The following is a 13,644-nucleotide window of genomic DNA, read 5'->3' as shown; positions in this document are numbered from 1 at the left end:
GCCATAGATGGAGCTAGATTGTATGGTGGTATGTCTCCATTATCTTCTTTCGGGAATGACATAGCTACTGGAGGTGGCCGCTCCCAAGAAAATTAAGCATGCTAAGGTAGAGAATATGGGACACCGAACTAACCTACGCTCACTAGAGACATTAACACGACCACACCTTGGACTACTTGCAAGCTATTGAGAAGTCATTGTGCTCAAGAGTACCCCTTTGACCCTTACTTCCCACCTCGTGAGCCCCAGAAATTTGTTACATTACTCAAGGTCTTTGGTGCAAGCAATGTATCCAAGCTGCTCATGGTGTGTTCTTTCAAGTATGGTGCGTCCCAACTTAAGATCCTCCACAGGAGTATTGATTGTTGTCAATGAGTGTTTTTGGCCTGCCGTGAGGTAGGTCTAAGTGAAGGCGATTCAAAAATTGTATTTTTTTAGTTTTTTTAAATCATGATTTATTTATGATCCACTTGCTATTTTCTTGTCTCCAAATCCTCAATATTTTTAGCCACTCTCTCTTCCTCCCCCACCTCTCTCTCTCTCTCTCTCTCTCTCTCTCTCTCTCTCTCGCACGCATGCTTATCTCTCCACCCTCTTATCCGCACTACAAATCCAATTCGTCTTCCTTTTTGGTATTTTAGATTTTGGAAAGGCCTTATAGTTGATTTATTATCGTTCACCTTGTTTTCTCTTCCAGATGCTATACTATGTCCACTTCGGTTAGATACAACCAACAGTCTGGTTTATAAGGCTACGGGATCGATCCATTCTATGGTTGCTCGGACACTATATCTACCCTGCAACTTGCAACATGTCAGGATGTTGTAATCGGAGCTTGATGCAGTCCCTGCAGAGATTATTAGATTACGACTTTAATAGAGTGGTATGATGGCAGTGGCCAATTCACCGACCACATCCATAAATCTCTCTAGTTTCTCTATCACAAATTCTAAAAGATCTATGTCCAATCTTTCGACTTCTCAAAGCATAGCATCCATAGATCGGTATACTGTAAGCTCAGTTGATCAACTCACACTTTAACCACCAAAGCAAAAGCTCACCTTGAGTCGTTGGCAAAGTATGAGAATGCCAATGGTAAGGAGGGGAGGGTTGCACCGAAGCAAGTGCACCATCGCTATAAGAAATCAAAGTGCCGCTAGAGCGGAGGAGTTAGGGGTTGCCATGATGAGCGATATATGATTGGCTTGACCCAAGAAGGGATGACCAGCGTTCTTGGGCACGGAAGAATGGGAAGCTGAGGAAGACGAGGGGAGAGTAACAATGGAAGTATCGGTGAGTAGTTTTTTCTTCTTTTGCTTTCTCCTCCAACAATAAAGTAGAGAAGCCTTACAACTCAAACCATTGGATCTTCATAAGATCAACTCCTATAATTACAACACATGGCTTAACAAGGGCTAAAACTTCCCTCTAGCCTCCATAATAAATAATAAATTAAGGTTTTGGGATTACAAATAGTAAACTAAGGTGGAAGTAAGCCATTGACAACCAAGATGAGCAAGAAACCCAAAAATATCAACATGAAGACTTTCCAACAGAAAGATGGAAGCACGAGCAACGGGTTGAGAGGACGACGGCCAATGTCGATTGCTACTTTCACAAAGCATAAATAGAACAGAGCAACAAACCAGCATTTCTTGCACCAAAAAAATTCAACGAGACAAACGACTATTTAGATGATGGTTTCCTAATTCACCTATTTTACAACACGAGTAATGCTCACATACATGTTTGCATAAAAAAATTACACACTATAGTTCTTGATCTATCTTTCTTCATATACATGTGATTAAAAAATCAATGTCATAAAATGAATGCATTATTCTGTTCATTTCAGGGCCTTGGACCCCAAGGCCCAAGACCTTCCCAATAAGCAACACCCCCACCCCATCTTCTTCCCCTTCTATCTCCCATCTCTGCACTCTGCAACCACACAAAGCTACTTGTTTGCACATGTGTGTGCACACCCACACATGCACATGCAGATGCCCATGTTCAACATGCAGATGATTAGCTGCACAGAATACGCTCCCTTTAAATGCATAAGCGTGCAATCCATGAATATACATTGCTATTTTATTTCTACATGTGCATGCACACAGGTGCACATGCACACGCATCACCTGAACATGACTGAGCGCACATGTGCACACATGCTTACATGCAGATCATTAGGTCTACCGAACACAATAATTTCAAATACATAAGCCTGCAATCTATATTCCACACATAACCTGAGATTTTGTACTTTCAGGAGTTCATATGCCCTTCAGGTTAATCTTTGTCGACACATATGCATGTACAAACACCACCACAAAGAGGATTCTCTGTACAACGCCAAAACTGTTCCCCTTGTTCACCACAGGGAAACTTGTACATGTTATCCTTAATATAAACACAACCATACTGAAGGAGAACTATACCAAGTTTATACTGTTTTATAAGAACCTCTTCAACTTGAAAGCACAAGGGTGGCTACTGCCCTCTGATTTCAATTGACAATCGTCTTTGTCGTACAGAGGTTGGTGTTAAACATTATATTGTACATTTCAAGCAATGTCGCAGACTTGAAGCTCGTGATCAAACAGTAACACTTCCAGTGGCATGATGACAAGTGCTGAATCTATGCAGAGCTTATCTTGTACCAATGTGGCAATGATCTGCCCATATCCTTGACTAGATTTTAACTCTATCAAAATTTCCGATTTAAGCATTAACCTCATCAAACCAACTTTTTTTTTTTCTCTGAACTGAAAGCTCGGGCTAAGAATAAGTGCACCTTTCATTGAGCTGTGGATATAAGTGATTTCCAAGCTGCGCCTCTTTAATCCTAAAGGTTCAATGTCTCAAAAGACACTAATTGTCAGGCGTACACAGCAAATTGCTCCACACAAGGATCTAGGTAGCCATATCATCAACTTCAGAGTTGAAAACAAAACTTGGGAAAGTCGTGGTAATATCCCTGCAAAGTCAAAAGAGAAAACTAGAATGACACGTCATTCTGATTGTAGACTAACTCCTTTCTACACTAGCCAACCTTGTACAAGCTAGAGCCTCATGAGGCCTGTAAATGAAGGACAGCATAAATCTAGACGTTGGATTCATTCACATGCAAGCAATGAAAATTTCCCAACATCTGACACTTCAGTGGAGCAACATTCACAGAATGGAAAGTATCAAAAAAAAAAAGCAATGATAGCATGTCTCATTTTTGAATGACAAGACATACTGATAAACATAAGAAACAATAAACAGGCCCAATAAGTGACTTAACACATAAGGAAAAGGATTCTGCAGCTGTACTTCAGATAGGGCAATGTCATAATCTTGATAAGAGACGGGTTGCGACAAACAAAGTTTCTCCATTCCTCTTTGTCAATTTTTCCATCCCCGTTTACATCTGCTTCAGCAAAGGTCTGCAATAGCAGGAGAAATGAAAATTGTAATTGGACAACTTAGCATATTCGATGCAAACACAAGAGCAATACATTTTACAGAGTCACCCACAAAGTAAAAGGTATTGACGATACCTTATCAAGAATAGTCTCAATTACTTCATCTGCAAGTTTCATGTTTGATTCTGTTAATAGTGCATTCAACATCAGCTTAACCTGTCACCACACATAGCAAACAGCTATTGATGGACCTTTTGCAGGAAAGATTATACAACAACAAATGCATAAACAGATTTTATATATATATGACCTTCTCTACCCCTTGCTAATACTAAATTTAATCCTTTCACCTTGGCTTGGAAGATACTAGTTTCAGAGACCAGAAATAAACTGACACAGCTAAAGATTGATGCCAAAGCTTACCTCTTCCCGCTCAATGTACCCAGTGTTTCGTAGGTCATATAACTTAAATGCAACTGCATGAATAGCAAAAGCATTAGTTCAAAAGGACAAAACCAAATCAATAGTGAAACTATGAATCTAGAAAAATTCGAAGTGAGACCATCACCACATAGTAGGTAACTTATCCTTCACTAATCAGAACTTGAACCATAACATACCAGGTGAAGTTCACAAGAAAGCTTACATTCAATTTTGTCATCCTCAGGTGCATTTGGATGAAAAACACTCAGTGCCTGAACAAATTCCCCAAAGTCTATCACCCCATTTCTTTTGACATCAAATACATCGAATACCTATTAGCCATAACATTTCAATCTGTAATCAGTTACAAACAACACCCCTTCTAAGCTAAAACCAACACTCCACCCTCAAAGAAGGGTGTTCCTTACTTGAAATAATGCAGAATCAAATGTGGATGTTTTCCACCTTCATGAGAGACTATAAAATATATACCCCCCCCCACACATACACCAAAAAAAGAAAGAGAAAAGAAAAGACATATATGTAGAGAAGCAGTAAAGACATGTACACAAAAGCACATGCATGTTAACATAACACATGTCCACACATGTGCATCCACACTCAATAGACGCACCTGCTCACTCACGCATGTCACACATGCAACACACAGATGCATGCCAGCAGGTGCACATTTACATGTATCTGTGGAAATCAGAGAACACAAAGATGCACATGCCATAAAGAAAAGAAAGAAAGAAAGTTTATTAAAGTCTTCTGAAGACCGATGGGTCTATGAGACTGTGAAAATCCTGATACAACAAGCTGTGGTAGTGGAGCTACTAAACGAGCGTCCATACCAATGCAAAATGCAAAAATGCAGAATGGCAATACTAAGTCCTAAGTACAACATAGTCATGTCGATGGCCGACTATATATCAGTCTCAACATCGTCATCAACATCATCATCATCATCATCGGCAGTAGCAAGATATCAGGATGGATGAGGCAGTGGAGGCATGAAGTCGGCAATAGAGTGCTGTCGGCCACTCAGAGGTGTGAACCTGGCACGTCTCCTGGTCGTAGCTCTGCGTCTGACCAGGGCTACCGTGATCCCCGTCGGTCGGGCTCCGACTCTAAAGAAGGAGGGGATGCCCCCAAGTGTGATCTGTGTGTTGACCCTCTGTTTGAGCTGTCGGGTCACAGGCTCCGGCTCACGGTCATGTTGAGGCCTCGTCTCGTGGGGGTCCATGTGATCTAACTGAAAGAACTCCGTATTAGAGCTCTAAGAGGGATCAGCCGAGGAAGAAGTCTGCTCCTGTCTCCGTGCTCGAAGTATCCTCTCACGGTGTCTAAGTGCCTCATGAATGAAACCTGCCAAACACCATTGGTCGGGATAGGAGAGGAAACAAGCCAAAATCCCATATCTATCCCTGAAGAGGCAATGGAAACGCCTTTGGATCTCATAGTACACAGGACACCTGAAGATGAAATGCTCCTTTGTCTCAACCTCCTACATGTCACACAGTGTGCATATGCGCCTCTCCTGGATAGTCGCTCTGCTCTGCCGCTCTCGATGCGAAGTCTGTGTGAAGAGACTCGGAACTGCCCAAGAGAGATCCTCAGCGAGTGGGGTAGGTGAATCTGCGTGTATCCTGGTGGGTCAATGAAACCCTCCACTGTGATATGTAAGAAGTGATCTCTATAGAAGCTAAGCTTCACTGGGAGTTCACTCGGTCCCAACCAAATCCGAAATGTATGTAGCTGTAGTAGATCCTCACGGATAACCTGGTTGACCTCGTGTGATAAGAGGGGAGAAAACAGAGCATCCATGCTGTACTCGAAGGGAGGTAGTCTATCCATGTGAAGCCCCAATCGCTTAAACCTCCTCTCTGTACATGCATACCAGCACCTCTGGTCTCCTACTGCTGCAAGTGTCATGGAAGAGGATAGAGCTATCCGTGGTAGCCTGCTACGCCCCGAGGTATAATCCCCATATTCCCTAACTCGATGCAGATATGTGATGACCTGAAATGTAGCATCTAGCTGTAAAGGGGGTGACCCAAACTCAGCCTAAATGATCTGGTGAGAAACTGATAACTTACCACGAATCATCCGTGATGACATGAGAACATGTAGCCGCTCCACATGGGCCCACTCTATATCCGACAAGTCTGACCCCCAACAAGGGCTGCCGTACATCCCTGCTGGACGAGCCAAGGAGTCCAAAAGCAACCCCTTGGTGCATGGATCCTGAAAGTGCGAGCGAAAGCACTGCCTCTCTAGTCTGGCCAATGAACCATACCCTCTAGTCAAGCGTGCCTGCATCGCGGGTCTCATAGTGAAGTTGGATCTGGAGAAGATAACCCCAAGATAAGTGTATGATGAAACTATCTCAACAGATGACCCTGCAAATGTGAACTACTCCTGACGCATGATGGCTCGAGATGTATTGAAGATCATGACCTTGGTTTTACCCAGGTTAACCTTCAAATCATGAGACTCACAAAAGGACTATAGTGCATCTAGGTGTCTCTGAAGCCTCTCTGCTGAGGAAGACAAGAGAGCCACGTCATCTGCATAGAGCAGAATCTGAATCAACGTGCCCACAAGAGAGCAACCTACACCCCCCTGTGTCTGTATCACTGTCTCAAGCTCGTAAATGTAGAGGCCAAACAAGCTAGGCGACAAAGGACGCCCTTCTTTGATCCCGATGGTGCTCATGATCTCGTCTGTCCACCCGGATCCTGCCCGAGCTCTACCAGAAACTCTCTCGTAAAGTGCCATGACAGCGGAAATGATCTCCTGGTCATAGCCCAAGTCCTGTAGGCGCCGTATGAGGCGGGCTCTCGGAACCGTGTCAAATGCCTTGCGAAAATCCACAAAGCAACAATAAACCCTCTGCTTTTGTGACGTCGCCTCCTCGATGATACATCTGAGTGTGAGGATGACGTCCATGGTTCCATGATCATGCTGGAATCCGGCATGTCCTGCTGCTCTATGCCCTCGACACTCTACAAGTCTGCTAACCTCGGAGTCAAGTACTGATGCATAAATCTTGGACATGACATGTCCAATCATAATGGTCCTGTAGTTCTCCGGGCTCCTGCCTTGTGGATGGGTGAGATAGTGTTAATGGTCCAAGTGTGTGGAAATCCCAAACATACAGCTTCATTAAAAAGCTTTGCTAAGATCGGGGCTAGGAGGTTAATCCCATATGAAATGAACTTAGTGCATAGCCCCTCATGATCCTTCGCTCGGCCATTATGAAGTTTCATTACGGCATCCTTTACCCCTCCTCTAGTGAAGAGAGTGCAGGATATGGGACGAGGCACGTGTGATGGGTTAGGGACTAGCTGATTAGGGATGTCATAAAGTGTGCATGCATAATCAAACCAGATCTGAGTGTCAGTGAGTGGCGGAGGGGACCGTCCTTCTAGAAATCTCCGCCATAAGTCCTTAGAGTTGTTACTAAACAAAATGTTGAGTAGCTCCTCCTCGTTCCGACGAACGAAGTCTAGTTTCTTCCTCCGTACCAATCTACGATATTCATGTAGCGTATTTGGTACGCTCAGAAGACTGTTTTTGGTTTTGAATCTGAGTTGACGGCGTAAAGCCTAACACTCATCATCGTACCAACTATTACAAGGTACGGTTCCAGAGGGTGGTGGACGGGTGGAGCGGGTGGTGTGGGGGAAAGCGTGAATGGCAGCCTCGTGTAGTGAGCGGGTGACAAGGGCAGCACGATCCTCTAAAAGGGGTATAAAATCAATATAAGCGAGAAGTATGTATAGATGGCCAGAGTAAGAAGGTGAGTGATCCCGATCAAAGCGTATATCGTGGTAAGTGGAGTAAGCACTGAGTGGGGTGGAAGGTGCTGTGTGAAGGGAGGTGGAGATGCTAAAGAAAAGGTATGTATGATCAGCCCCTGGGAGGAGAGGTGCTACAATGAAGTCAGTGAAGTCAGTTGATCTATATGTGCCTCTGGACTGTAATGATACTAAGTATGGCCTCTTTTGGATAAATTTTCATTGGATGGAACTATTGACACACATAAATTGTCATCTTCAGCTATCATATGTAAACTGGATATAGCAAATTGCTAATCCAAGACAGTGTTCGAAAAGTGTGAATAATTTACTGTCCTCAACCATCCTAATATCAATGCAGCAAATGCAAGGGTAGAAGGCTTACCCTATCAGCGAACAGATTCTCGTTTTTCCTGTTTTTGAACAAAGCCAGCTGGAATTCTTCCTAAGGTACCATCAAGGAAAGATCAGTCCCTAACCAAATGCTATTCCAGAAATGCATTTGCAAGAACTGAATCGTTTTTAAAGGAGGAATCTAAAAATCACAACGTTGATTTACCTTATTTATCAGGCCATCATCAATCACAGAGCTGCTTATCTTCTTGAAAAGCTCATACAAAGCCTCAACTTCACTTACGCTAACTGTTATCAGTATTCAACATAGCAATCAATTCAAGTTCATAATTAAAATCAAATCCAATGAGGGTGTGTCCGAGCTCAATAATTTGTCAGAAGTACTCTTTCACCAAGCACAACACCTTGAGCCTTCCACACCATACCAACCTCATAACACATGCTGTATTAATTCCACTAAATGTACCAAATATGCAAAAATGCTAACATTAAAAGATCAAGCACCTACATCAGTCTTGGTATAAGTGATAATATAAGATTATTCTAACTTGGCCAAAAAGTCACTTTGCAAGCTGTATTTGAATAATCAACTTACATGATGTCTCTGCCGCAAGATCTACAGGGTTTCCATACCCTGGCTGTTGCTTTGTGAGCTTGGAGTTGAAGCAGCCCATGTAAAGTGCACCCGCATAATCCCAAAGACTTTGTTGATTTGCTAATGTATGTAGGTTGGGAAACCCTGTCTGAGAAAATGGGTCATGTGCATCAGTGAGCCTTCTCTGCTGTTCTGTTGTCCTACATGACACTTAACCACATGGACTCAAGAACTAAAATCAGGCATTACCACCTCAGCCGCTACCTGAAGGACCATTGTCTAGCTTCCATGCCAATGTGAATTCATCCAACAACCAACTTATTCAAAAAACTCAGTGATCCAATTTAGGGATTCAGATATGACACTGTTATGCATGCCACACTAAATAAAAATGAGATTTACAGCTAATAAGCCACAAACTATTCACACAACCAGCTTATCCACATCAATCCAAATAAATAAAGAACAACCAATGAGATTGGAAAAATATTTAAACACCATTTTCATAGAATGCGGCAGCTGTATACATGGCATTGCAAGGTAAATGGCAGGTAGATGCATGGCAGTGCATACACAAGCTCTATACAGATTTTGTGCAGATTATAAATTGACAACAATTTGAAAAAGCATTCAGAGACCAACCTTTGGTTCCACTTTTTTTTTTCAAAGAACCTTTGGTTCCACTTATGATATGACATGTTCGTTATCAAACATAATGATTTGCTAGTCTGGAAAACTTATAGAACGACCCACGTCAGACTGAATCCGGGTCACTTGTCTTTCTAGCACATTAGAGAGTCAGGATTCCAGCTGCCCATACATCTCCACATGCAAGGCAGAGATAAAAGGCCAATATTGATACCGGCCATTTCTTCAACTAATAGTAACTAGACAAGTTTAGAAAGCCCCTCATGCAGCACTCCAACATGAAGATGTTGAATCTACAATTCGAATCCAAGGGTAACATACACCACTAACGCATATTGAATTTGGCTGCCTTTGGAATTCTACTAAAACATGTCTTGAAGAGAGTAGAAGACATTGAAGTTTAATTAGAAGTTTGAAACATGCTGCCTCTTACTCGGCAGAATGAAACCTGATCCAAGAGGAACAAAACTCACTGTCTATATCCTTGATTCTGGACGACCACTCTTGAGTGTGCTACTCTAAAGTGCCATAGACGTACACGAAAAATCCTGTTGTTAGCCCTCCAAAGGTCTTCCTCGAAGGAGATCCAAAATGGCCAATTGCATGGTTGATTTTAGAATATGTCATTCTCTGATAGACAAAGCAGAATTCACTTCCACTTATGTCGCATCTAAAGTGTTTGTGACTAACTTCCATTGGGGTAGCAATTGGCTTGCAACTCTCATTTGGAACTCTTAATTGTCATATAGCCATACACCTCTACTGAGGTTAGGGTCATCCTAATATCATGCTAAGTTTACCTGGCAATCCCCTTATTGAAGACTAAATAGCCAGTGCTGTATGAACATATGCAGGAGAGGAATGCCTGGTTCCCTACTAGTCTCACCTTTACACCATTGCGTGGCTTGCAATAATTTGGGACATCTTTGCTCATCGGCGCCGCAAGCACAGACCTGCACAACCCAAAAGAAACTTAGTCCGGTGAACAATAGTTGAGGGGTTTGTTAGAAATCACCCAACAAAGGGTACGCACAGCGAAAGACTTATAGTAATGCCCAGGAGCTCACACAATGTGCGTGTGGCGTGTGGAATCACAAACATCTTTACTTAATGTGCGTCACATAGATTAGATGTGCAGACTCATCAATAGACAATGAAAAAGCCACATAGAGAAACCACCAAAAATATATTTCCATCCAATACTATGGACACAATACAAAAGATACAGATCTAGAGTCCCACCAATGGTGTGGTCCTCTGATCTTACCACAAGGTTCTTCTCCTATCAGCCAGTTATCTCTAGACTCGAGTCCGCGTGCTCCACCTCGAGCTTCTGTAGACTATCCGTCCAGATCCCTTCCACCTTGCTGACCTTGCACCAGCCTAGGTGGGCAGCTCTCTCAGCTCTTAGTCTGCAGCTCCTTGTGCTCCCTTCACCTCCTGAACATAGGCCCAAGGGAAGCTCCTTTGCTGCTCCTATCTGCTGGCTGTTTTCTGCTGCAAGTGATGAGAAGTGAGGCCTCAAGGACCTCTCCTTTTATAGGGCCCCAAGGGCTGGCAAAACTACCGACCAGCCTGCAGCAAACTGGCCGACCAGTCTGTGGCATCCATCCTGCACATCCTGCCATCATTGCGCCTCTGCCAGGCCCTTCTACAGCAGTGTATAGAGCCGTACACCCTGCAGATGTCAGCGCCATGTGATCGCCTCCTATTCTGGGTCCCTTGTGCTGGCTACTGCTTCGCCTTTTGCTGCTGCAGATCCATCCTAGCTCCGGGTACCTTCCATGTTCTTTGATGTGAGGTGCTGCCCATGTGGCAGCCCCCTCTCTTCTTTTTCTCTTGGGCACAGCCTGCCCTAGGTCTCCCTCCCCCACGCTCTCCTCATTTGGAGGCTTATAGATGGGGAGGTGACCATTCCAACAGGGTTGTCTTCTGGGCCTGTCTTTGATGAAGAGTGTCAGCATTTTGCCTTTGGCAATGTGACTTGAAGAGACAAGGTCGTATATTTTCTCTTTTTAATGGGGATAGGAAGATGTTTCTAGGGTTCATGGTATGTTGTCTGATGACAATCATGGCCTTTGGCCATCCAATCTAGGCAAGGGCCCAGCCCTATATAACCCTGCCTGGCCAACCTGTGTGGGCTATAAATATGCCCCCCAGGGTCAGTCCCTTGCAGCCCTCCTTGCTGCTGCTTCTGGACACCTGGGTGCCCACTCTCCAGCCCTAAACCAAGGCCTCCAAACAGGCCCAAAACCTGCTCCACATCTACGCTTACCCATCCTGCACATCCTGCCATCATTGCGCCTGTGCCAAGCCCTCTATAGCAATGTACACAGCCGTACACCCTGCAGATGTCAGCGCCATGTGATTGCCTTCTATTCTGGGTCCCTTGTGCTGGCTACTGCTTCGCCTTTTGCTGCTGCAGATCCATCCTAGCTCCGGGTACCTTCCATGTTCTTTGATGTGAGTTGCTGCCCATGTGGCAGCCCCCTCTCTTCTTTTTCTCTTGGGCACATCCTGCCGTAGGTCTCCCTCCCCCACGCTCTCCTCATTTGCGGGCTTACACATGGGGAGGTGACCATTCCAACACCCCCTCTCACCGACACATCTCGGCCCAATGCCAACACGTCGATGACGATGCTCCAGTAACTCCCTGGTCGTAGTCCTCTAGAACACTTCGATGTCAAAATCTTTTCCTGGCTTTTCATCCAATGGCTCCTCCTCCACCAAGTCTGGTTCCGCTTCCGCACACCATCTTGGTACACAGGTCCATCTTTAGTAGCACCTCCTGGCACCACCTCCTTCAATCACGTTCCCGCCTTCAAACTCGAGCAATCTAGCCGTCATGATCTTCCAGTTGTCGCCCTCATAATGAGTGAACAACCTGGAGTCTTCGAAGCACCATGCTCTGAGGTCCTTTGCAAAATGTCCTAGCGTATCACAATAGAAGCACTTCTTCTGCTTCCTCTTCCAAGTCTCCTCATCGTCAGAGTTGTTTTTCTTAGACTTGCCACCGTTAGGCTTGCCCTTTTCTGCAGTCCTTTGCAGTCCTAGCGTATCACAATAGAAGCACTTCTTCTTTTTCTTTCTGCAGTCCTTTGCAAAATGTCCTAGCGTATCACAATAGAAGCACTTCTTCTTCTGCTTCCTCTTCCAAGTCTCCTCATCGTCAGAGTTGTTTTTCTTAGACTTGCCACCGTTAGGCTTGCCCTTTTCTTTGCCAACGTAATCCTTTGCCAGCACCACCTTGTCGTCTTTGTCCTCGTTGTACAGCTTCTCCCGAGCTTCCTCCTGTAGCAGTAATGGACCCAATTCCTCAAACGTCAAAGATTTGGTCCTTTGTCCTGCTGTCACAGTCATAACAAAGCTCTTGAAACTTCGAGGTAGTCTCCTTAGTACCATCAAGGCCAAATGGCATGAGTCTGTCTTCTGACCAACTGCTGCCAACCGATCCCTCACCACCTTGACCTTCGTCAAGTGGCTATGTACCGTATCTCCTTCTTCCATATCAAGACTGTAGAGTTGATGCTGAAGAAGCCAAATCCGGGAGGTGTTGTCCGTCTCGTACAGATCCTTCAGAATGACTCACGCCTCTACTGACGTCTCGGCCATCTGGATATGTGGAAGAACAGAGTCCGCCATAGTCCCTATGATTAATGCCAGGGCATGGGCATCTCTGTCTTCCCAAGCTTCGAGCTCCTCTCTATCTACGGCCATGAATATCTTCCCTTGCCTATCCACTACGTCCTCCGGCTTCACCTCCACTACCGTGGTCAACTCCCATAGCTTCCGAGCCACTAAATGACTCCGGATCTTCACTTTCCAGATCGGGTAGTTGGTCCTGTCTAGTTTCCCAGACTCTCCAAAGTTAGGGATAGTGAATGAGAGAAAACTCGGGGAGGAGGAAGGGAGAGCAGGGGCTGAAGAGGCTGTAGAGGTCGACATCTGTACTATTTATACCACACAGCAAAGTCAACCAAACTCAATTTTCAGTAGACCAGAACTCTAAACGCACCTGACTGAACCTGAGTCACCCTCCTTCTCGCAAGGGCACAATCCTCCAGTCGTGGAAGTCGATTCCCAAGAGCTTCTGAATCAGGGTCATCCTTCAGCAACGTCCCTGCCTTCAAGCATCCACACCTGTGAGGCTCCTACTCGGGCTCTGATACCATGTTAGAAATCACCCAACAGAGGGTATGCACAGCGGAGGACTTATAGTAATGCCCAGGACCTCACACAGTGTGCGTGTGGGGTGTGGAATCACAAACTTCTTTACTTAATGTGTGTCACATAGATTAGATGTGCAGACTCATCAATAGACAATGAACCAGCCAGATAGAGAAACCACCTAAAATATATTTCCATCCAAAACTATGGGCACAATACAAAAGATATAGATCCAGAG

The 13,644-nt window shown here is 44.5% G+C and overlaps 1 protein-coding gene across 2 annotated transcripts in view; it reads right to left on the bottom strand.

Moving 5' to 3' along the window:
- Positions 1 to 2,083: 2,083 nt before the first annotated feature.
- Positions 2,084 to 13,644, bottom strand: part of LOC147902019 (calcineurin B-like protein 1) — a 41,900-nt gene continuing 30,339 nt past the window's right edge. Inside the window, exons 2-9 of one of the 2 annotated variants that reach the window (XM_087374628.1) lie at positions 8,592 to 8,735; positions 8,202 to 8,284; positions 8,028 to 8,087; positions 4,060 to 4,168; positions 3,837 to 3,889; positions 3,549 to 3,629; positions 3,322 to 3,434; positions 2,084 to 2,980 (exon numbers count right to left, since the gene is read on the bottom strand). In XM_087374628.1, coding sequence (XP_087230754.1) covers positions 2,917 to 2,980; positions 3,322 to 3,434; positions 3,549 to 3,629; positions 3,837 to 3,889; positions 4,060 to 4,168; positions 8,028 to 8,087; positions 8,202 to 8,284; positions 8,592 to 8,670 — 642 coding nt within the window. In that variant the 5' untranslated portion in view covers positions 8,671 to 8,735 and the 3' untranslated portion in view covers positions 2,084 to 2,916. Of the gene's footprint in view, positions 2,981 to 3,321; positions 3,435 to 3,548; positions 3,630 to 3,836; positions 3,890 to 4,059; positions 4,169 to 8,027; positions 8,088 to 8,201; positions 8,285 to 8,591; positions 8,740 to 13,644 lie in introns of both variants that reach the window. The other variant, XM_087374627.1, reaches the window with a different exon arrangement.

Source organism: Dipteris shenzhenensis, chromosome 5 (assembly GCF_047967505.1).
Source record: "Dipteris shenzhenensis isolate YYH24624 ecotype China chromosome 5, Dip_SZ_1.0, whole genome shotgun sequence".
In the NCBI taxonomy this organism is placed as follows: domain Eukaryota; kingdom Viridiplantae; phylum Streptophyta; class Polypodiopsida; order Gleicheniales; family Dipteridaceae; genus Dipteris; species Dipteris shenzhenensis.
Note: the sequence above shows the minus strand (reverse complement) of the source record. Positions and strands in the feature narration are given on the sequence as shown.